The 23,602-nt window shown below is 39.8% G+C and overlaps 1 protein-coding gene across 5 annotated transcripts in view; it reads right to left on the reverse strand.

The window, feature by feature from the left end:
* The window catches only part of ELMO1 (engulfment and cell motility 1), a 319,770-nt gene that overhangs the window by 130,722 nt on the left and 165,446 nt on the right, over positions 1-23,602 (reverse strand). For all 5 annotated transcript variants that reach the window (XM_075143082.1, XM_075143084.1, XM_075143086.1 and 2 more), the window contains one exon: positions 23,276-23,384. In XM_075143082.1, the coding sequence (XP_074999183.1) occupies positions 23,276-23,384 (109 nt within the window). The remainder of the gene's footprint in view (positions 1-23,275; positions 23,385-23,602) is intronic.

Consider the following 23,602-nt stretch of genomic DNA (forward strand, 5'->3'; position numbering starts at 1 on the left):
CTATGTTTGTACTCCCACTACCTACAAATTTAAACAATCCAGTTGCTGGCTTAATTTTCATTTCTCATAAGCAGACAATTAAAACCGCAACATAATTTGGGAGCAGCTCTAAAATGTCTGAGCTGACTCATTTGAACAAGCCTGAAAAAGACATGAACCACTTCTTTAATAAATATTTAAAAATAGTAATAGTTACTTGGCAAAAGGTTAACACACAAAAACACTTGTCAAAAGTAGGCTGCATACATCCACGCTTCCCTGTCAGAAGTATAAGCAATGAACTACAAATTTAACGAAGACAGAAGTTCAGTGAACTAATATGCTTGTCTAGTATGCTGATTATGTTCATCTCTCAACTGCTGTTTCAAATCTTGCTTAGATACAGTAGTCAGAGCTAGGCATCCAGGTTTCTGCATTACTCACCAACACAAATCCCCCAGCATTTGTAGGAAACATGGGCTGTGTCTTTACATTCTACACTGTGTCTACATTCACACACTTCTCTCTCCACTTCTGTTTGTGTGCAAATGGTGATAGTCTCTGACACACGGCATTATGCATTTTATAGAGTGAACATACTCATTTTGTAGGAAAGATGCCAAAGTTTGGTAGCTCCAGGGTATATGGGGGAGTAACGAAGGATTACGTTCCAATGTCCGTATGCTCAAGCAAATACTTTCCTTCAAGCCCCCACGGTTTTCTCCTAAGTCTGCATTTGGGGCACCACAGTGCCATTCTGACTGTGCGGCAGTCCAAATGAGAGGCACTGACTCCCGGAGTCCATCTGTTGCTGCTCTGCAGAGAAGTATTTCAGACCCAATATGTATTTTCCTACAGTGGCCAGAGAGCAGTGCTCCTGACTTTGCAGTTGGGAAGAGGCTGTACAGGACAGCTAAGCTCTTCATCACCTCTCCTGCATATGACGTATATGCTGCGTTGATTCCTTTGCCATTAAATGTAAGAGATTGCCCTGAGCATCCTTTTCTGTCCGCATCACTAGCCATTTTAGGCCATGATGAAGACAACGCCCAATGGGTCTGCTATGCATCAGTCGTCAGGCACACTAGCAAGTGGCAGAACCTGGCCTGTAATGGTTTATATTGGCTTTTGGTTTAAGAGAGATTTTACTTTGTTCACTTCTTTTTGCTCCCTTGAAACATAAGATTTAATATAATAAAGTAGAAGGGCATTGGTTGGTGCCAGTGGTGAACTCTAAAGATCAAAACAAAACAGTCAGTTTCTCTTATCTTGATCCTTGTCCTAAATGAATGTTAGCAAAACAGGTGATTAAATTCTGTAATATATGAACATAATAGAAGATATATTGAAGAGTAATAGCCATGCAATATAATAATAATATGATATTATGCTCTTTCAAGCTCTCCTACAAAACCTAAGATGAAGTTAAATAACTGAAGTCAAATTTAACGATGCAACCCATGGGACTATCTTACAAGTGTTCCGAGTACAGAATACACATGAGTTCATCGCCTGTTGTTGCAGTTTAGCATTTTCTCAACAACAATAAGAAATTATCATTGATGTAATGTTACCTCTTAAAAGCACTTCTAATAAGAAGCCACGAGGGCAAACTCAAGTGGACTGTGATATCATTGGAACTGAGGGTTACATTAGTCACCATTTTCCTCTACATTTTATAAACCATCTGGAGAATGACTAGATTTGTAACCATTTTTCCCCTAATTATGGATTTTGCACGTCCCTGACTGTCAGCACTCCTCAACTTCACAACAATGAGTCAGATTCCCTAGATAATATTTTGATCATTAGACATTAATGAGAGGTGCAATTTTACGGGCATGTCCGTCTGAGCTTACTCTGCCTAGTGATTGAGTGGATGGCTCTGGTCTGGCTACTAAGGCAACTGGCCTCTGCTAGAGCAAGTTCAGTTGTAGTTGCAGAAGTCCACACAGACCATGTCTTCACGCAAAGCAGAAGGCATACTGCAGTGACAACTTTAACAGCTTAAGAGCAGCACTCTCCTGGAATCTTAGTGAAGACAGAAACCGCCTTGCAAGAGAAAAGAAAGAAAAAAAGAAAAACGAACTTGAAGAATACCAGTGGATTCAAGTATTTAACTTCAGTGTCTGATTTGCACCTACGTTTTCAGTGCTTACTAAAGTGGTCCTCCTAAAATAATTGTGTATGCTTCCCCTACGTTTAAATGAAAAGGTGAACTAATGCTTTTGTTTCCTGAAGGGGCAAGTGTCTCTGCCTCAGCTTAGAGCCTGAGGCAGAGGTAGAAATTCTCCCTGGAGGCCTTTCAAAGAACCTAAGAACCTGTGTGCTCTATTCAGGTTATAATAGTTAATGCAGGTTAATGAAGCAATTGGAAGGTGCATAGGGTTTAGGTGTCAGGTAAGTGCCTAAATTTGGCATACTGTAGGCAACTGTTTTACAATTCCTACAACCTTCAAAAATGTAAGCTAGCATTGAATTAGGAAAATACACTCTAATCATGCTTTTGCTTAAGAAACAGTCCTCATGAACTCAGTTGGACAATGATGCAAGATGCCTTTGCCGAATCAGCATTCTCAAGTTTCTTTTAGCAGAGCAGATTAAAAGAGACACTTTCCACATTCATACCAGAAAGCAAACACAGCAGCTTCAGAAAATTTGCCTTCCCTAACTAGTTAGGATAGTTCTTGGATCACAAAAAACAACCTCCATAAGAAAAGGAGATTAAATTAAGCATGAACCAGCTAAATTTTTTTAACATATAGGAAAAAATTTCCCTCTTTTCCTGACTTTAAAAATGCAGTGTATTTGCAATCATTTAATCTCATTTCCGCTGCACACTAAGGTAAATTATTCAGGGTAGTATCACCAGACAGAGAGAGCAAGTCATTATTCAGTTTTTTTCCTTGCAAGATGTCTCCAAAGAAATAAATAGTATTCTAAACATACTTACAAAGTGTAGCCAAACAAATAATTTTCATAACAATTCACAGTTTTATTTCCAAATTCTCCTCTTATCTCACCACTGAGCTTGATTAACTGATGGGAAAGGAAAAAACCATATGCAAAACATGCCCTTTTACATTTTACCCATCCTTCCTCACAGCTGTGAATCTTGCTGGGCCTTAAAAGAAACCAAACTCCCCAATCTAGCTTGAGATTCTTGTGGTCTTTCAATAACCTGTGCCATAGCTCATTCACACAGCTAGAAGATCATTGTTTACTCTCACCAAATGACCCTATCTTTAAGTAATTATTTATTAGACTCCCATCTTGTAGGCTTTTGCTTACTGAAATGTTTTCCCAAATTGTTTACTTGCATGTTTTTTCCTTTTTGCCTTCTGTTCTTTAAGGAAGAGGGAGGGAAGAGAAAAAACTCTGTAATTCAAGGCAAAAATATAACATAAGACCCCCAACACATCCCCATAATCTTTTGCACAGAGCCTCCATTCTCAGAGACCGTTGGGGAGCCAAGCGATTCTGTGTGCTGAGAACTGCCTCTAACTCTAGTTACCAAAGACACATTTCCTCTGATCAACCTCACATCTAGTCTCTAAACTAGTTTTCTTCTACCTCCCCAGCCTGGTTGTGCCTTTCAGACCCGGTCCAAGCGTGGCAGAGCCCACCAGAAGTTGTCTGGCGCAGAGTCAGGGCACTTCCACAGACAAAGTCTGTGACGGAGCTGATGGAGCCCTGTGCAATCCCTGTGTGTTGACTGTCCTTTAAGAGTCAGTAAAAGGGAGAGAGGTCCACAATATCTTTTTATTCTAGTACCAATGCCTCTGTGCCAATACTGCAATAGAACCAGGCTTCCAAGAAAAGCACCTGTGACCTCTTTCCACTGCGCATCACCATAAAGTCTAGGGGCACAATGTAATCCATTAAGACTTTAGTTATAATGGCTGTGTTAAGAGGTTATTGCCTAGATGATATTATTAGCTCTATTATGGTCAGCTGTGACCTACAAGATCACAATACTGACCTCTTCTTATATAAAGCTTTGAAATGTAATGATATAAAATGCTATCCATAATGTTATAGTAGTAATAACAATGACCATTATTATACTAATTTATCTCAATACAGTCCTACTTATGGTAACTTGATTTATCCACCGTAAGAGAAAGAATTGGATGAGAGTAGAAAATTTCACACAAAAAATTATCCAGATTTTAACTAAGAAGTAAATAAAAACCTTGAACATATTCAACCAATATAGATATTCACCACAAAAACACTATCTGTAAAGAAACATCATTGGTCACTTCAGAGAGCCACTGACATGGGAGCTGAAAGGCAGATGTGGGCTCCAGTTGTTTGGGATGGTGACTCTGTGCCATCAATCCATATGTAACATGAAATAGATAGAGCCTTCGCGGTCCAGGAACCAGACGGCACACACTGACACCATTCTGTAACATGTACAGCTCCAGTCTGCTAAGCTTTGTTTAAATGACCCTAGCCAGCTTTGTACCCATACCCGGCCTCATCTCCCTTGGCACTAACAATTCATAGGACACTGGGAAAGTTACTGCCCTGGCCCTGAGTTACTCTGGAGTAACTGGGTTAGATGGCGTTAAGGTATGTCCTACTAAAAGAGCTAAGAAAAAAGACAAAAACTCCACTGATTAATAACCTGAAAGATTTCATATCAAACATTAAAGGCTTCCAAAAAGGTGGAAATGATAGGACTTATTACAAGAACATTTAGGCAACTGTAACCTTCATTGCACCTCTCATAAATGTGCCTCTATTCAGTGAAAGCTGGACTAGAAGCAGGCCCCCAAACATCAAGATTTAATTTAAAGAATCTTTTGTGACACCTGCCTCAGCAACATCTGGCTCCTGCCGCTGAGTGCCAATTCCAGGCAGGCTATAAACCTGCCAATTAGAAGTCATGCACCGAAAAATTAAATTTCATTAGTGGAATGGAATTTGTGAGCTCAAGCTGGCAAATCTACATCATTTAATAAATCAGCATGAGCCTACAAGCATTCAACATTAGGAAGACTCAACCCATTTTCACACAAAATAACTCTTCCCCTTTGCCATCTTAGCCACATTTGCATTAGTTACTGATCCAGCTGTGCCACTGTCACACCTGCTCATCTCTGTTCTTCTGAGTGGCACAGGTCAATCTGATTTCTGCTCCTACCATCACAAAATCCATCAGTTCTTTTCTCCTCTAGTCACACACATCTATCTACTCAAATCCATTTTCATTCAACACAAAAGCTAAACTGGCTTGCCAGAAATCAATTATCTCAAAGCCAACTGACCAATTCACACTGTGAAACAGGATGACTCCAGAAGTAGGAGGCAGGAAGGAAAGACAGAAAACTTAAAGTTTAATGGAAAACTGACTTCTTTGTATTGTCACATGCAGTCAGCATCCATTTACATAACATACCTAACACCCCCCTTCTGTTTCTGTTCTCCCTGTAATCCTTTTTCCTTATAACACAGCCCCATACAGTTACTTGGGATATTCCCATCTGCATTCCCCCCTAGTCAAAATGAAATGAGATACTGACAGGCTTGTGCATTTTCCTTGAAAGTGGTGTCTCAGCACAAAGATTTCAATTTGGTATAACAGTGATATTTCACCTCCAGAAGTAATGACTTCATCATATTTAATACCGCCGGTGTTACATTTTTCTTAGAAGAAAAAAATTGCACCTAATGTATTTCAAAGACACTGACAATTTCTCAAGAGCAGAAAAATCTCTACCGAGTGCACTGATCTTGGCTTTCAAAAGTTAATTTCTGGGGCCTCTACCTGGGTGGCAAAGAGTAGCAAAGGCCTTGTTTTCTGACAAGGTGATTCAGCACTCTGAAAATTGAGCCCCACGGACATTGGGCTCAAAGTGCTCCAGAACTGAAGCATTCAAAGCTACTGGTCACTGCTGGACAAAGCCTCAGCCACTGCCTCATTCCTAGCTATTTTTGCTGTGATGCATCTGTGTCTATCACACTTAAAAGGCATCCCCTAGTGTACGTAACTTTTAAGCTTCCATTTAAAAAAATAAATATAGCTTTCAGCACATGCGACTGCGGATGAAATCGTATCAAGAAAGCCTAGTGTAACCCACTGAAGAGCTGCTGGAAACACGATTACACAATATGAACGTGTATCAGCTAGAACCGGACTGACAGCCATCATTCTTATTTCTGACATAAACGAGACAGAGAAGAGATCTACATTTTTTGTAGAAGTAGGTCCCATATATGCCATACTTTTTTTCTTTCTTTTCAGAACACAGTAATGTCAAAGAACACATCCTTGATCTGACCTTAGAAATTCAAGGTTTAACGTATGACAGATCAAAGAGGTTTTAATAAAAAGATAACACATCTGCGAGAAACGCGAGTAGGCTGTTCATCAGCATTAAAGGTTCGCCCCTAAATAGATTCTTCTACATCTTAAAAACACAATCAGCTTTTTATACATGCACCAAAGTAAGACTGGATATACATTCTTAAGACCATAAGATTCAAAACACCATCAGTCTGTTCTGAGTGAATGGCACTCCTGAGATTTCTGATAGGGCTGTAATAAAAGCCTGTGGCACTTGAGAAACGCAGGTGGTAAAGGGGAAAAAGCTGCAGTCTTCCTCCTGGGAATTCTCAAATCACAGCTCACATCAGCTCCAAAATGTCTAAGTAATAAAACAGAAGTCAGAAAAGAGAAGTCCTATTGCTGTATGATTCTTTTCATTTCTCAGACAGGAGTGCGAGGAGTGAGAGATGAACACTTTCTTTCTCAGATCTCGGACGGATCTTTCCATTGCAATAAAACAGACACTGCCACAAGAGGTCCTTTAATATGGCTTGCCTGGATGAAAATACTGCAAGACTCAAGATACCAGAACAAATATTTCTTTGAAACACTCTGTATGGAGGGCTTCATTCCATACTAAGCAGGGCACAACTTGAAAATAGGATTAGAAAGTCTGATATGTAAGTACATGACAAACAAATCTTGCTTTGCTTCACATCAGGGCCCAGGTACAATCAATAAGAACTGTCATTACTGTAGCTTAAATGAGCATATTTCTCATAATTCATACATGGCTGCTATTTGAGGGAGAGGAGTTAGACCGTTCCAGACAAGTTTTCAAGTGCGTCCAACTCTCTCTCCTCTTCCTGAATCATTAATCTTTCTTCTCCTGCCTGAAACCTAATGGGAATCAACACTGACTAGAACCGGAAACCTTTGTGCATGCATGCATACACACAACACACACAGGTTAGACTACCTTGGAAGAAGTGTGAGCAGATGGGCTCCCACTAACGAGATGACTTACAGAAACCTACCCTTCAAAATAAATGTTTGATAAAAAGGAAATAAAACAGGCTTGCTCTACATGCTAATTTTTCCCAATACAACTATACCAGGAGGAATTTTTATTTTTGTTTTTTAAAAGAATAGCTATACCAGATGTGATGAAGTCATAGGGTTCCCTGAAACTGTCAGTGGGACACAGTTCTGGCCTCCTCTTCTGCCTTCTGATGCGTTTTGGAGCTCCTGACAAGTATAAAATAATTAATTGCTACAGAGAGGCAATTCTGTGAATCAGGCCTAGGGGGTGATACAGGGAAGCTAGACTCATACGGGAAGTTTGGAAAGGAGCTGGGATCACGTCTCGGCTCACTTAAGTACAAAGACAAATCCTCAAAAATTTATTGGGAACATACCTTTTCTCAGGTAACATCTGTGTTTTAAACCTCATGGCACATGTCATCTTTGCTCAATCTTTAGTTCAGCTGGAAGAAAAGTAGATTAATTACCTAGCTTTTAACCCGTTTGCTAACCTGTAATCTTTCCTGCGAAACTGATTCTGGAAGAACAAACAGGAGAGCAAATCTTCACACAACTGTTCACTACCTACAGCAAGTTGAGGAAGTTGATAGAGTTAAGGTACAAAATTTTCATTTAGCTACAAAACCTGATAATATTATAGCCACATCTGTAAAAAGCTGTTTCTGCTGGGGGAGAAGGTCAAGAGCATTTGGACACAAAGGGGGTAGAAACAGACTTTAACCCACATCCTCTTATACCCTGCTACAACCAGGTATGATGAACTCATCATACCAAATGTAAGGGTTTCCTCCACTGGGGCAGCTTAGCCTAGTGAGAATGAGCCGGCAAAGTAATTTTTTTCTGCCTTCTCACGAAGAACAAGATGTACTTTATTTTTGTCTAGATTTTCCTTTGTCTCTTAAAAAATAGGTTTTGCTTAACCACATTGGGATCATAAATACTTCAAGACACGCAGACTGCAATTCAATTCCTTATGCAAATCATATGACACTGCATCTCTCTTGTGAATGGATAAACATGAGTTGTATAAATCACGAAAAAATCCTGGGGAAGTTCACTGCAACTTTGAATTTCATAGGGAAGTAAGAATTAGTATCTGAGTAAATTAGCTGTTATGCAATGGGACGTTCTGCTTATGTACGTGTGCTGTGCATACCCTGCTGCGGAGGGCGACATCAGAGCCTTTCTCCAGCCTTTACAATTGCCTCTATGCCAATGCTCCGGCAAGGCATTTTGGGAATATTGTCCCCTGCCATACTAAGTGAAATCTAATCCCCAATAAAACACACCACTTGTGGTGTGACTGTTCATGCATGTGAAGATTTGCTTTTCATTAATACTTGTACAGTAATATTGGATTTTGCAGAAGTTCATTTAATGGGAAAACAAAAGGAACACACACACACTGCCAAGGAAGTTTTAAACTGGAGTGAATAATAGAAGAAAATAACTGTGGCAGCTTTACCAAAGCATCTACAAAAACATTTAAAAATTCATAATTTAGCAGTGACAAGGAGAAACACCTTTTTTTTTTTTTAATTTTCAAAATGAATAGGTATCTGAAAATATATCTAATCACTTCAAGCTGTCACCACCCACCCTTGGAATCTGGGGGTGGAAAAGAGGAGGAAAGGAACTGCTGATGATGGAAATGCTCGGTTATTTGTTCATTGTCAGTGAGCAGGGACAGAAATAGCTCTTCCAGTGTGCTGAGATGATGCGTAAATTTGTCCGTCTGAGGGTCAGCTCAGCTTTTTCAAAGCTAAGTCATGCACGATGCTGCTGCTATTGTAGCTAACTGGGAAGTTTAAAGGATATAAATTCAATGAGATTTTAAATCCTCTCATGAAAGTCCCTGAAAATTTCACATCCATCATTACCTAGTGCTCCATCTACCTAATCCAGAAGTTCCAACAAATGGAGTTTTTCTCATGTCACACCATATTTGGATTTATCTTGAAACTTCATCTACTGAGATCAAAAGAATCATACTTTTACTGTTTATTTCTAAGCTTACTCTGATAGATGCAGAGAAAGCCATCTCAAAAAACAGATGGCAAAAAGGGTCAAATAAGAGAGATCTTGTGATTTTTAAGTCAGTCTTGGGATATCCGTTCCTAATTTAAAAATGGCAGACTACCTCTTCCCCTTGCCCTCAATTGCCTGGTAAAGAGAACACTTTTTACAAACAAAAAAATTTTTGAAGTTGCAGATGCAGAGATTGGAACAGCTTTATGTCCTCAACTTGAGCAAACAAAACAGACCTTTAAGGCAAAATATTTTTAAAAATCCAACTGTGACTTCACAGAAAATAAATAATTTCCTGGGTAGGGGGGAACCAAACCAAAAAACCCCAAAGCCAACAACCAAACCAAACCAAAACAATCCCCCAAAAAGTCCAACAAGGTATGCCTCCTCTCCAACATTTTAGTGGTATTTCTGAAATGCCTATATCAATTCCAAGTCTTTGCTACTTAACTGTACGGGAAAAGAAAAAAGTTAAATATGGTCAAATTTCATCTCCCTAGCTGATAGTAGCTTTCTACAATTACCCTTAAAGGCCATTTGATTTGATAATATATTCACCATGATATAAAATTTACATAATGTTTTCCAACGCCTTATTGATATGCAAATATTAGGAAAAAGATTGAAAACACAACTCAAATGTTCCTAAAACATGACAATGTGCTATTTAAAAATGGGGGAGGGTGGGGAAGGAGAAATCAAATGGAACCTCATCATTGGACAAATAAAGCACAGCCAGGGATACAACAGGTTGAGTTCTAGACCAGCTGCACTGCAAAACCTCTAGATGTGCTAGGTGTTCACAAAACCCAAAACCTATAGTTTTCAAACGCAAGGAAGTATTATTATAACTACGCTTTGCTATACAGAAGGGGAAGGAAATGGAAGGGGTGGCTGATGACTCCACTGTTGAAAGCTGAAGGAAGAGAAGAATTCCAGGACACGCTTCCAAACATCTACCTGTAAAGCTCAAGAATATCTCACAAATAATCCTCAAGACTTCTAATGCTTTTAAATAGAGCACATCAACAAAATGCTATTGTAGATCAGTGATCATCTAGTCCTTCCAGATGACAGACTTAAACCAATCCTGATCATGGATTACTGTATGAAAAGGCAGTGAACTTTCCAGACTGGAAGTACATTAGACTCTAGGACGTTAATTTAGGCAAAGACTACCACCATCTAAGCCCTTAGCTAGTACCAGGGCCACGAGTTCTAACAGCACCTGCAGCTGGTCACTGCAGGAATTGCTCCAGTCTGATCACAAGCCCCTTGCAAAACATATCTGAAAAACAGCGATAGGGGAAAAGCAGGCAATAAAACTGAAGAGCTGAGAGCTACACTGTCCTTAACGTCTGAAGTCTTTTTAGAACAAAAAGACTTTTCACGATAATGGTCAAGTTGCACCATGGCTCCACCCAAAGTTTGTCTTCGATACCTGCAGTACTGTCACCTGTGAAATCCCAAGACTTTATGTTTTATAAAAAAAACACTGGGGGTGGTGGAGGTTTGTTGTTTTTTTCTCTCCTTTTGTTTTTGTTTTTTAAAGTCAAGAATCATAAGAATTTTTTCTATTGCAAAGCATAAAAATCAAAAGCATACATCAAAACTAACTGGAGCCTGATTAACTAATAAATTTAGGGCCTAGACAGACACACTCAACCCTTTTTTCTGTGGAAAACCATTCACATCCTCATGGCTTCTTTTCATTGGCACTGGCTCTGATAATTTTTTCCTCTTCCAAAATGGTTTCATCTATTTTGATAACAGTCTGCCTGTAGCAAAACACATTTAGCAGTAACACTCCTGTGTTTTTGCCTATTTAAGGCTTCAGGTAACTTCTCCTGCTTAGGTATACACCCTAAAACATCTGAGGTGAGGTTTGCTGTCTACTCTAAAAACTCCAGATGAATAGCAACTGAGCTATTCACTGAGATACTGTGCAGCCTACAACTTGCAAAATGAGAGCCTTGGTTCTGCGAGCTCTGCTCCACCCTGTGATAAACCTATGCTGAAATCTGTTGTGTTCAGTCCTATTCGGTTCGGCTAAACAACGTCCTGTCACTGCTGAAGATGATTAAATTGTATTCTACGCCAGACACCAAAAACTATGGACAGCTGAACACGTGAAGGACAAAATACATTCTCAATCTTAAGATGAACACAAGTGAAATTTATGGTTATAAGGCTATTGCCTTTGCTTTCTGTTTTGCTAAGTTTGGTGCTTAATTCTCATTGAGTCCTGGGCGAGGCCCAAAGAACAAACTATCAGAGATCTTGCCTTGGCATTTTATTATGCAAATACCAACTATATTTTGTGCTGAGAGGCTATAAACTTAAAAATGAAATATACCCAAAGAACAACCAAACAACTGGTTATCCACCGAAAGAAAACTTATTGCAAAAAGCTTAAGAAAATCAGTGTCACACCAACAAGCTCTTTCACACTCATATGTACACAAACAACCAATTATTTTTTGTGTCTTGATAACCTACTTCAGATGAACAAAGAGTCCATCACTTTCCTTAGCTCCTTATCAGTCATGTCATACATGCCTATAGCTAACATTATTATGCTATGGTTTTTTAAGTGTCTGTCATCAAGTGGGTCTTTGATGTGAAGAGACAACAAATCTGGATAGAGCTGATGATGTTTTAAGTCCTTTCTTAGAGGCTTGATAGAATAATTAAACTGATGCTCTGTAGTGGTAATTAGGGAAGAAAATAGAGCCACCGGCCAGTTGGGGGATTATTAGCAACTAACTCCGCAAGCTGTGCACAAAGGCCCAGGAAAAATAAGCAGATAGCTTGAACCTGAAAGAGTGGGAACCTGGAACTGCTGGAGGCCAGAGGTCTGTTAATGCACAGCATTTGAAATGCAAGAAAAAGAATAAAGTCTGTACAAACTTCAGTAACGAACAAGACCGGAGGGAAAAAATACAGATATCTCTAACTTGAGCCATGAATTTTTCCTTCAAAAACAAATTGGAAAGATCCAGAACAGAGTCACGGCTCTCCGTGCCGAAGGGGCACAGTACATTAAAAGGTGTTTAGGGGCAGCTAACAACTCTTCTGTCAGAAAGCATTTACATATCTATTAACTCTTCATGGAGAGCTCCATTTTGTTCCAATATCCCCGTAATAAAAAATTATGGGAGTCTAAATTCGTACGACAACCTGGCTTCAAAGGCAAAGACCAAGAGTCTCTATGAGTGCATGCACGCGTGTCTCCCTATTAATAAACTGCCTACTGTGACGGGGTCCTGGAGTAGACACCATATAATTATATTCCTCTAATGGCTTAACAGCACAAATAGGCACAGAATTAGTGCGTACAAAGGGTGCGTACAAAGAGTGCAGCTCTAATTCGTCCAAAAACTGGTTAGCAGGAATTACAGGAGAGACTGCTGTTTCTGAGGGGTGTCCTGAGAGCACATAGGGACCTCCTGACACACTGAGCAAAAGAAACGTGAGAGGAATTATATTCCCCCAAGAGGAACTAGGGCCATCTTCTTTCAAAACTCTCAGGAAATAACAAAATGGAAAGTCTAGCTATGCTAGCTAAAAATCGGGCCAGGCGTGCCAACACTTACGTTCCCGATGCCCTACAGGAGGGCTGCCCAGGGAAGTGGTTGAGTCACCATCCCTGGAAGTATTTAAAAGACGTGTAGATGAGGCGCTTAGGGACATGGTTTAGTGGGCATGGTGGTGTTGGGTTGATGGTTGGACTCGATGATCTTAGAGGTCTTTTCCAACCTTAATGATTCTAGGATTCCATGATGTGAGATCCTAATGCAAAGTTTTCTAGGAGGTCATGATTTCACCTCCTGGCTCCACTCCACAACACTACGTCACATTTACTGTTGTTTTAATGCCATAAGCCAATTCTCCAGGCTATTTGGAATTCCTCTCCCAAAATTAAGAATCCCCTTCCCTCTCCCTTACTTGCACGTATTAAAACTTTCTATTTAAAAATTACACTGAGTTATTTTTCAATTCACAAAAAATAGCCACGGCAAAACTTCATCACAAAGAGACCGGAAATGTTATAAAAAAAGAAATTCAATTCCTTGTCACATATAAAGAAATATACCATGAAAATGCATTCACGACATTTAAACATTTAGGCAAAGTTTCTGCTAATCCCGGAATAGAGAATGCCACATGCAGAGTAAAGAAGTAAAGCTGAAAGGGCAGTTTCAAGAGTGGCTGTACTCACTTTTTGAATCCTTCTTCATGGAACAGAGCAAAATATAACCCTGCAGACTCCTGTTTTTATTTTACTTAGCCAGCACTATTAAAAGCTCTTACTGAATGTGAACATCTCTAAGGTCTGTAAAAGGCCTGAGGGCCTATAGCTTTCTCCTGTCACAGTTCCAGCTAATCTATGCTTCTTCAAGAAAAGCAAGTGAAGTTTAATTGTTAGAAGCTAATTTTCTTTTGCTTTTCATTAGCAAGTATTTCAACAGAAATGAAAGTGACAGATGGTATTTCAACATGTACATAACATCAGTAACCCAATGTTAAAAATCTGTGTCACCTTCACAGCGCAGCTCCAGTCCTTCAGGTTACCCACCATTACTGTTATTTTTACTTGCAAAGACAGAGCTTGATTGGTAAAGATTTACAACCATGTATGTTAAGGGCAGTTTGATCATGTTCTACAATTAAATACTGGTAGTGAATGATAAATAATTTAACAAAAATATATTAAGATCTCAGGCTCTCATTACTCTATTTCCAATGTTGTTTTGATCAACTCTTTGAGAAAACACTCTTCCAAAAAATAAATCAAGGACATGCCCTTTTTAATTGATCAGGAATGATCGGTGGCCAAGTATAACCCCTCCATGAAAACAGTTCTTCCACCAGTTTCAAGTGGGTGTATGATCAGTCAGTTTAAAGTAGCCTTCCACAAAATCAGGTGGTGCCAAAAGTTAAATACTATTACACGACAGAAGATAAGTATTCCCTGCTTTGGTGTTTTTTCCGAGAACACCTGTATTCATCTGTTTGGTCCACCAAGCAACAGAAGGAACCCTCATGGCTTCCTGAATAAACACAAACAGCGTGTTTACAATGCACAGTGCATGGTTGGAGAAGCAGCATGTGTTAACCAGAGAAAAGCTTCAGAGAAATGCAACTAAGCTGTACTCAGTGCCTGCCTTACCCCTGGTTAGTACTGCGTCAGGGCATTCTGCCTGATCTTCTCTCTCAGAAGCCTGGCAATTTGAATTTTAAATACTTTTAAAGCTCAGAAGCTCCCCTCACAGATTCAAATTTTAAAAAGGTATCTATTTTACTTAGAATAAACAAAGTCAAAACGTCTAAGAGAGTAAAGCTTTCTGACAGACGACCTGACCTGTCAATAGCAATCCAGAAGTGCCTCCAGGGAAGCTTCATGTGCAGGGACAACCTGCGACAATTAGTGGTACATTCACTACCTCAGAGCCAATTCAGTAGGGGGTTGTTCCAAGGATATTCAACCGGTCAAGGAAGGGGGTATTCTTTGCAAGGCCTTATGTGTTTCCCAGAATACTGCACATTTTCTAGCCTGTGCAAGTACAGCCTTGTCTTGGGAACTACAGGAATTAGCAGTTAATGCTTTTCTCATGTCAGCAGACATCCTGCTAATGCAATTGTCCTCAAACCCAAAATCATTCTGCCTTTTCCAGATACCAAAACCTGAAGTGCACCTCTTCACCTGCAACGTGTCTTACTTCCACCCTGAAAATCCTTTAGCTTTGCCAACACAAACATTTCTGGAATATACAAAGCAACATTAAAATACGCTGAAAGTTGCCATTACAACATTAGGCTTCTATACATTGTTTGATTCTGTGTACAATTCATTAAGCAACTACATGCCTCTTAAAAGGAGCAGCTGCAAAATTTCCAGTCTGCTGCACAGCAGTACTGTGAAAGCCTCATGAGAGCTTACTTCAGATTTGAAGCTTGCTGCAAAATACAAAAAACTTTGGCTACTTTTAATAAATCTGTATTTATAAAATATTAACACAAAGTGAAATAAGAAGGTCCAGAATGGATTCCAAGATAATTTTTCTCTTATTTTCAATCTGCTCAGCACTAAACTGTCCCTGAACAATGACCAATCCTTAAAATGTACAGAAATTGTTCCAGATAAACAACAAACATTTGGATACATTTCAGCTGTGTGAAGCTCCTTCTTTCTGCAGGTTTGCAAGTGAACTTTAAAAGCCTGAATTTTATTGTAAGATTTTGCCTATTGTTTCCTTCTTCAAGGCAGACTCATTAGACTCATAGAATCATTTAGGTTGGAAAAGACTCTTAAAATCATTGAGTCCTACCGTTAACCTAACACTACCAAGTCCACCACTAAACCATGTCCCTAAGTGCCACGTCTACATGTCTTTGAAATACCTCCAGGGATGGTGACTCAACCACTTCCTTGGGCAGCCTGTTCCAATGTTTGACAATGCAAGAGGGAAGTTTGTTGTTGTATTTTTCAGTGTTCACTTATATCTTCTTGGGAAACCAAGAAGTGCTGTGGAACACACAGAATGAACAGCTAACAAAGTTCTCCAAGCGCAGAAGAGATGCAGAGTTTTCAAAATGGGAGATATTTTGAAGATTTTTTTTATCCATACTTTTTCCTGTGGCAATAATCCAAAATATTTTAATATTTCTTGTTTGCTGTCACATCTGCCCAGACTACATCGTCCATTATAGCCTATTAAAAAAAAAAAAAAATCCTAGAATTGGGTTCCAGTAACCACATTAAAACAAGTTACAGCTGTTACTCTACCATGCCATCAAGTTTGCCAAAGCCATAGCTTCCAGGAATCACAGGAAATCAACATCAAGATTATTTTTTTCTTCTCCTCCCATCATTCTTCAGCTTTCTGTTCTTCTAGTTCCTTAGTTCAGCATCCTCACAGCTAATGCCTATACCTTACTCCCAGTTTGAATTTATCAGGCTTTAACTTCCAGGTCTTGATTCTTCCTATCCCTTTTCATTACCACATGAAAGAGGTCTTCACACTCAATCAAGTTACCTCTTTGTTGTCTTTTGGATACATTAATCAATTTCTAAAAATATCCCTTACATCCACACCTCTTTCTTGCCCTTAAGTGTTTTTTGAGTTCCCCCTCACACACCATGCTTTTTATTGTTATTAATAATATTGAAAATGGAGTAAATGTAATTTTAAAGAAGCTAAAGAATCTTGCACCCAGGACACAATAAGGTTAAGCACTTCGCACATACACAACGAGTTACGAACCCTTAAAACTCAAGATCAGTATGGATTATTTTAGATTCCCCGCCCTCCCCATTGCTACTGAAATTGTTTTCAAATGTTGTTTATCTTCTAGCCTTCACTCAAGATCTGCTTAATTTTTGCTGTAACTTGGAGTTAACCGATGATGTGATGGCCTGGGCAAGAGGATAAAAAGGTGAATACGTAAGAATGAATGCAGTACAAAACTAACACAAAGGAGGTTAGAATTTCTGTTTAATTATTTTATCATTTAAAGATAAGATAGAAGTTCAGAATGAAACAGAAAATTGCTACCTTTCACTAAATACCTTTTTGGCAAGAAAAATTTTTCAACTTCCTAACAAACATTTCCTGACTCATAAAATGCTTCAGCCTCCAGAAAATTAAATTGCAAGAAGTGTGAGAACACTAAAAATTCCCTTATCTAATTTTATTTACTATTTCTGGGGCTTTATTCTATTTAAATTTAAGAGGAGGAGGAGGAAGAGGAGGGTGAAAAGGCAATTAGCTTCCAAGCAAGGGGAAAAAAAATGTTAAATATGACATTCAGTTATAAAAATAATGGATTTGCTGTAGCAAAAGGAAAATCAAACCAGGTGAGCCCTCAGGTCTAGAATACTGATCCTGCAGTGACCAATACGCTCTCAGGGAAAGACCAACAGAAACAAACTACGCTGCACGCTATGGATTGTGCAATGCAGAGGAAAAATTGTGCAAAGACAAAAAAGTGCTTCCTGACCCTTGCAGCAATCAGCTTACTCCTTGAAGCATGAGATTTGATTACCTTCATCTCAGCGGGTACAACCATGAATATCCCTGTATACCTTCTAATGCCCAGCACGTCCTATTTGATAAAGGGACAATAACTTAACAATTTCTAGACCACTTCAATTCTGCAACCTGGGCAATAATTGCAGTGAGAAATCAAGAATGTGTACAAACAGCATCAAGGGTATTATAATACATTAGCATTTAGATCTTCTCTTTCAAGGAAAAAACCAAATCCAATAAATCGATCAAATCTAACAAAACAAAATGACAATTAAATTCTCCACAATAGAAAAGCAAGAAAACCCAGTGAAGAAGTTGTTTATCTGACAGAAGCTTTAGGACAATACATACATCTGACATGTGGGATATACCCCTGAGGTATGTCATAAAGCTTGAATGCAGATTTTTGCAAAAGCCCCTAAACACCACCCATCAAAACAATCAAATGGGATCATTGGCAGTTCAACATCTGTGTCCTGCTCAAAAATACACTGAAAAATAGTCGAAGTCTGACATGCCTTAACTACAGAATAAGTTCAGGCATGCAACAATATTGGCTTATGAACATCTTTAGAGTGAAGCTGCGGTGGTAGCACTGTCTTTCCTCAGTGCACAAAGCACTAATTTATCGTTCATCTATCATCTACAAGCCTCCTCAGCAGCTTCAACACAAAACAATTTCAGTTGAACCTGTATGGAAATAAGGCAACAAGCCTGGGAAGCTGTACCAGTTCTGCATAAATCAGGTAACACAGTCAAGTACCACTTCCCACCAGGAATGAGAGTTTGAAGGAGTTTTGAGGGTAGGAACAGTGTCACATGCTGAACAGAGGTACATTGTAGGCACAGAGCAGAGAGGATTAGGGCTACTTAAGCAAAATGCTGAGCTCAAATTCTTTCTTATGACGAATACTAGGTTTTAACGAACTCCAAATTTCCCATTAAATTTACCAGTTCCAGTTCTGGAAGGTCTTTCGGATCTTGTTTTTAATTTTTATATTTATCTGCAATGTTACTGCCTCCCAGCAAAGCCAGGACTCTGTTACACGGGTATTCCTTCTCCCCTAGGCATATATGTCATATACTGAAACTTGAAGGAAGAAGAGGGAAGATGGAAGTTACCTTAGCTTTCATAGCTACTAAGGAGGAAATATGAACGGCCCGATCTTTTCTCCTCGTTGTAAACTTGTCAGTGTACCAGGGATGTGGAGTGCCAAAGTGCCTTACTCTATAGAAGAAGGAGGATTGATCACGGGGTGTTACTGTCTGATGTCAGCTCCAAGACACAGAGGACGAGAAGCAGATCATCTTGTTAGCCAAGATATACAAAGGAAGTTATTACTGGAGAAATCAGAATTACCATAGTGTTTGCCAAGATGAGTGCCTTGGCAAGTACTCAGTAAAGCCATTCTCTTCAATGCCTTTTTAACAGCAACAGTAGCACAAGATTAAAAGATTTGTAGTAAAATATCCCACTCTTTCCTGATTCACACATTTCATTGAAGAGGCTTATGGACACATTTCATTCTAACTTCCACGTTACTTAAACACTACGCCAACCCTTCTCTTAAGTTTTAGCTCCTCTACTCTGTAAAGCAGTTATCATATGCTCAACTCACAGCTTGCACTTGAGCTTTCTTTACTTACACAGGATTTAAGCGTACGCTTAAATGCTTTGCTGAAGAAGAGATGAATTTCTGAGTCATGAACATTTTGGAACCAAAGTCAAAGAATTAAGAAGTCCAGTACCTGGATTAGGGGAAATACAAAACCAGAAGAGGTGACATGCCTTTAACGCTTTCTTGTGAGTCCTTGCTGGGATGAATGCATGCTTGAAAGGATCAAAAAGAAATGGTAAAATGTCATCTTGTTGCCTGAAGGTATTTAATACAGTGGAGCAAGGGGAATATAATCAGCATTAAAGTGCTTTTCATAAATAATGGACAGTCTAGCAGCCTTTATCTACTCTGCACTTTAAGAAAGTTTCCACTGCTGAATATTTCATGAGCAAAAGGTAATTTACTGTGGCTTTTAAATTATACAATTCAGAAACTGTTAGAAAAAAAGTTCTATGTTCCAATACAATAATGACTAGTTTTGAATTTCTAAAGAAACACTGGCAGCCTAGCTATGTATTTTGCACCTAACACATACAAACTACCAGGGACACCTTTGCCCTAAACTGTAACTACTGATTTTTAAGATGTCCAATCCTATTCAGCAATACAGTATTTATTTTCAAGTGAAGAATAAACCTGATGATGGTTCCTAAGATGTCAATTCTAGTTTGCACTTCTCAACAAAATATACAGCTGATCACAGGTCATTTAAGATGCGCATCTGTGACAGCCATTTTCAAGAAATCTGCTTTCTGTGCATTATTTTAAAGCTGTGTTTTATTACAGCCTTTTGAAATTACAATTAGAGTTCCACATAAACAAAACCATTAAGGAAACATACTTATGAACAGGTGAATCGTCAAGATGAGTTAGAGGTAACCTTAGCTCTGTTCCCTGTGAATATATGGCTACGACGCAATCTTATTGCCGCATCCAGAGACAGATGCTGTGTGGGTGTAGATTAGCATGACTTTACAGAAGTCAGTCGTGCTACATCTGGTTTCTATCAACAGAAGCACCAGTGCACTTCTCCTCAGCATCAAATCTTCTCTGTACAACATCACACGCCTAAGAAAGAACATCACGGGAGCCTGCTGCGAACCAGCATACCTAGCATCCCAGTGACTTGCAGTTTTAATAACAGCAAAGCAAGTGGCTTCAGAACATTAAAAGGTAACATCCCTTAGCCAGAGCTATCCTTTGGGAATTCTTCAGTTTTCTTTCTAATCCCACACTTCCAAACCATAAAGCTACTTTAACAAAAAGAAAACCCAAAACCAAAGCAAACAAACAAAAATATGACAATTAATTTTCTTTCTAAAGCTAAGATAGCAAAAATAGCTTTCCTTTCATATTTTCTTCATATGGTTACTGAGCCCCCACCCCAAATCCTCTGATTTTATTCACAGTCCCCACTTTAAAAGACCAAATAATGAAAAAGTTAAAACACAAAAGGAGCTATCTGCAGAAGTTAGAATCATAGAATAGTTTGAATTGGAAGGGACCTTTAAAAATCATCTAGTCCAACCACCCTGCAAGGGACATCTTCAACTAGATCAGGTTGCTCAGAGCCCCATACAATCTGACCTCGAATGTTTCCAGGGATGGGGCATCTACCACCTCTCTGGGCAACCTGCTCCAGTGCTTTACCACCCTCATTGTGAAAAATTTCTTCCTTATATCTAGTCTAAATCTACCCTCTTTTAGTTTAAAACCATTACCCCTTGTCCTACCGCAACAGACCATACTAAAAAGCCTGTCCCCATCTTTCTTATAAGCTCCCTTTAAGTACTGAAAGGCTCCAGTAAGGTCTCCCTGAAGCCTTCTCTCCTCCAGGCTGAATAACCCCAACTCTCTCAGCCTTTCTTCATAGGAGAGGTGTTCCATCCCCCTGATCGTTTGTGTGACCCTCCTCTGGACCCGCTCCAGCAGGTCCAAGTCTTTCCTGTGCTGAGTGCTCCAGAGCTGGATGCAGTACTCCCGGTGGGGTCTCACCAGAGCAGAGTGGAGGGGCTGAATCACCTCCCTCGACCTGCTGGCCACGCTGCTTTTGATGCAGCCCAGGATATGGTTGGCCTTCTGGGTTGCAAGCGCACATTGCCGGCTCCTGTCCAGCTTTTCATCCACCAGTACCAAGTCCTTCGCGGCAGGGCTGCTCTCAATCCCTTCATCCCCCAGCCTGTATTGATACCGGGGATTGCCCCGACCCAGGTGCAGGACCCTGCACTTGGCCTTGTTGAACCTCATGAGGTTCACATGGGCCCACTTCTCGAGCTTGTCCAGGTCCCTCTGGATGGCATCCGTTCCCTCAGGCGTGTCAACCACACCACTCAGCCTGGTGTCGTTTGCAAACTTGCTGAGGGTGCACTCGATCCCACTGTCTATGTCATTGATGAAGATTTTAAACAGTACCGGTCCCAATATGGACGCCTGCGGGATACCACTTGTCACCGATCTCCAGCTGGACAATGAGCCGTTGACCACTACCCTCTAGATGCGGCCATCCAACCAATTGTTCATCCACCGGACAGTCCACCCATCAAATCCATACCTCTCCAGGTTAGAGAGAAGGATGTTGTGGGGGACCGTGTCAAAGGCCTTACAGAGGTCCAGATAGATGACATCTGTAGCCCTTCTCATGTCCACTGATGTAGTCAACTCCAGCAACTGGAACAAACAGTACCACAGACTGCAAATCATCTACATCCTAATAGCCCCTTGCATGTGAACAACAAACAATTCTGTGGCAAAAAAGAGGTTTGTTTATTTATTTATGACTTCTTACAACACAGCAAGGAAGAAGTCTGAGACACCTGGCTAACCTCTAGATCAATCATCTTTCTAGGCAGCAAAGTGCAGTGCAAGTCCCATGGAGTGATGAGACATCCACAAAACCACCATGTACAAAGCCGTACTTTGGATTTCACATATTTTTCTGTGCATTTGTAAAATAAAATTGATCTTTAGCATTTAATTCAAATAGGCTTACAGCTTTGTTGAGATGACATGTCCCTCCTACATTTACCAGCAGAAAAATTCAGACAGACCTATCATGCATAATTTGGCATTAGATACCTCAACGGCAGCAGTAAGGTTACTTTAAGGGAGACATATCTGCTACAGTCTGAACCTTACACAACACATTACCATTACCATATATCTAAAATAGTTGCTAAGCTATTTATAGACATAGTGAATGTGCTCCTTAATAACTCTGGTTTACTTAGGATGGTATTCAAAAAGTAAACGTCACATCATTCGTCTGGGTTTGTCAAATTCTGAGTGTCAATTCGGACGCTGCAAGCAATGCACAGGTTTTATCCCGGCCCATTACACAGAGATAGATTTTTCCTTTGGTCAACAAATTCTCTCAAGACACTCAAGACACATTTAAAAGCTTTTGATGTATCAACAGCCAAATCATACTTTTAAAACAGAGCTTTTGATGTCTGTTGCAGAGCTGGTAGGAACAAGAACCAACGATACCTATAGGCTTTCTTGCTGCCTTTCTCATTGCTCTTCTCTCATCACATTTCGTGGACTCAGGTGTAAAGGTAAAAGAAAAATCTTTATTAGAGAAAAAATTCAAAACGAAGAAAATGTCTCTGAAGGAAACAAAGCATCTCAGTTGTGCCCCCTGCTTGTGCAACAAGAAAATGAAGCTTGTGGTAGTGCTTGCCAAAACAGGCTGCAGCTGGATCCAAAACATTATTGATGGGTTTATATATATATTGATAGAGTTAAATACCAACACTCTAGACTAATGAAGATACAGACATGCTCCTCTGTTTGATAGCATCTAACAATTTGTCAAGGGACTGTAATCAAAGCCAAAGACAGCTTGTTTACTCTGTTAGAGCAAATGATACATATATCATCTGGTATTTAGGTAGAGCTTTAGATATCTAAGAGAAAACGGGATGTGTCAGTTTAGATGAGCAATCCCACAAAGAATGACTATGATACTCGTATAAAACCAACCTATGGACAAGCCCGTGGAACGGTAAGACCGTGAAGTCTACTACACCAAATCACCCGATGGGAAATTAACTGACCCCTCTGGAAATGATGCAACTGCCCTGTTGCATGTAGAAGAGATTCAAAGACCGGGTGCCCATTTCCCCTACTCCATCCTTGTCCCTGGTATGTCCACAAATTAGTAAGAGACACAGAAAAATAGGCATACTGAGAAACGATTCTCGGAAGAAAATTCTTGCACTGAAATAGAGTTTAGGTATCACTGAACTCACTCCGAGGTTCTTAGAGGTCAAACAAACAGGTCAACTTACGTAGCTCTCCTACTTTCAGTATTTCGCACAGCATCTTGGTCAGCTCAATGCTACTTCGGCCAAATGGGCACTCATGCTTGTCTTCTCGACTGCTGTTCTCCAGGACAATCTGAAGGAGGAATCAAAATGAAAAATAATCAATTTGAAGAAGCCAAGAGTTGAAGTACTGTCCTCCACATCCAACATTTACAAGATATACCAGGCTGAATTTAGGAAACTGTATGTGGAGGCTCTGTTTTCGTAAACCTTAGCCCTCCCCCCCAGCTAAATGACCTATGTCTGAGGCAGTCAGCAACACAGAAGCAGTCCTGCTCCGTGACCAACTGA

Source organism: Calonectris borealis, chromosome 2 (assembly GCF_964195595.1).
Source record: "Calonectris borealis chromosome 2, bCalBor7.hap1.2, whole genome shotgun sequence".
NCBI lineage: Eukaryota > Metazoa > Chordata > Aves > Procellariiformes > Procellariidae > Calonectris > Calonectris borealis.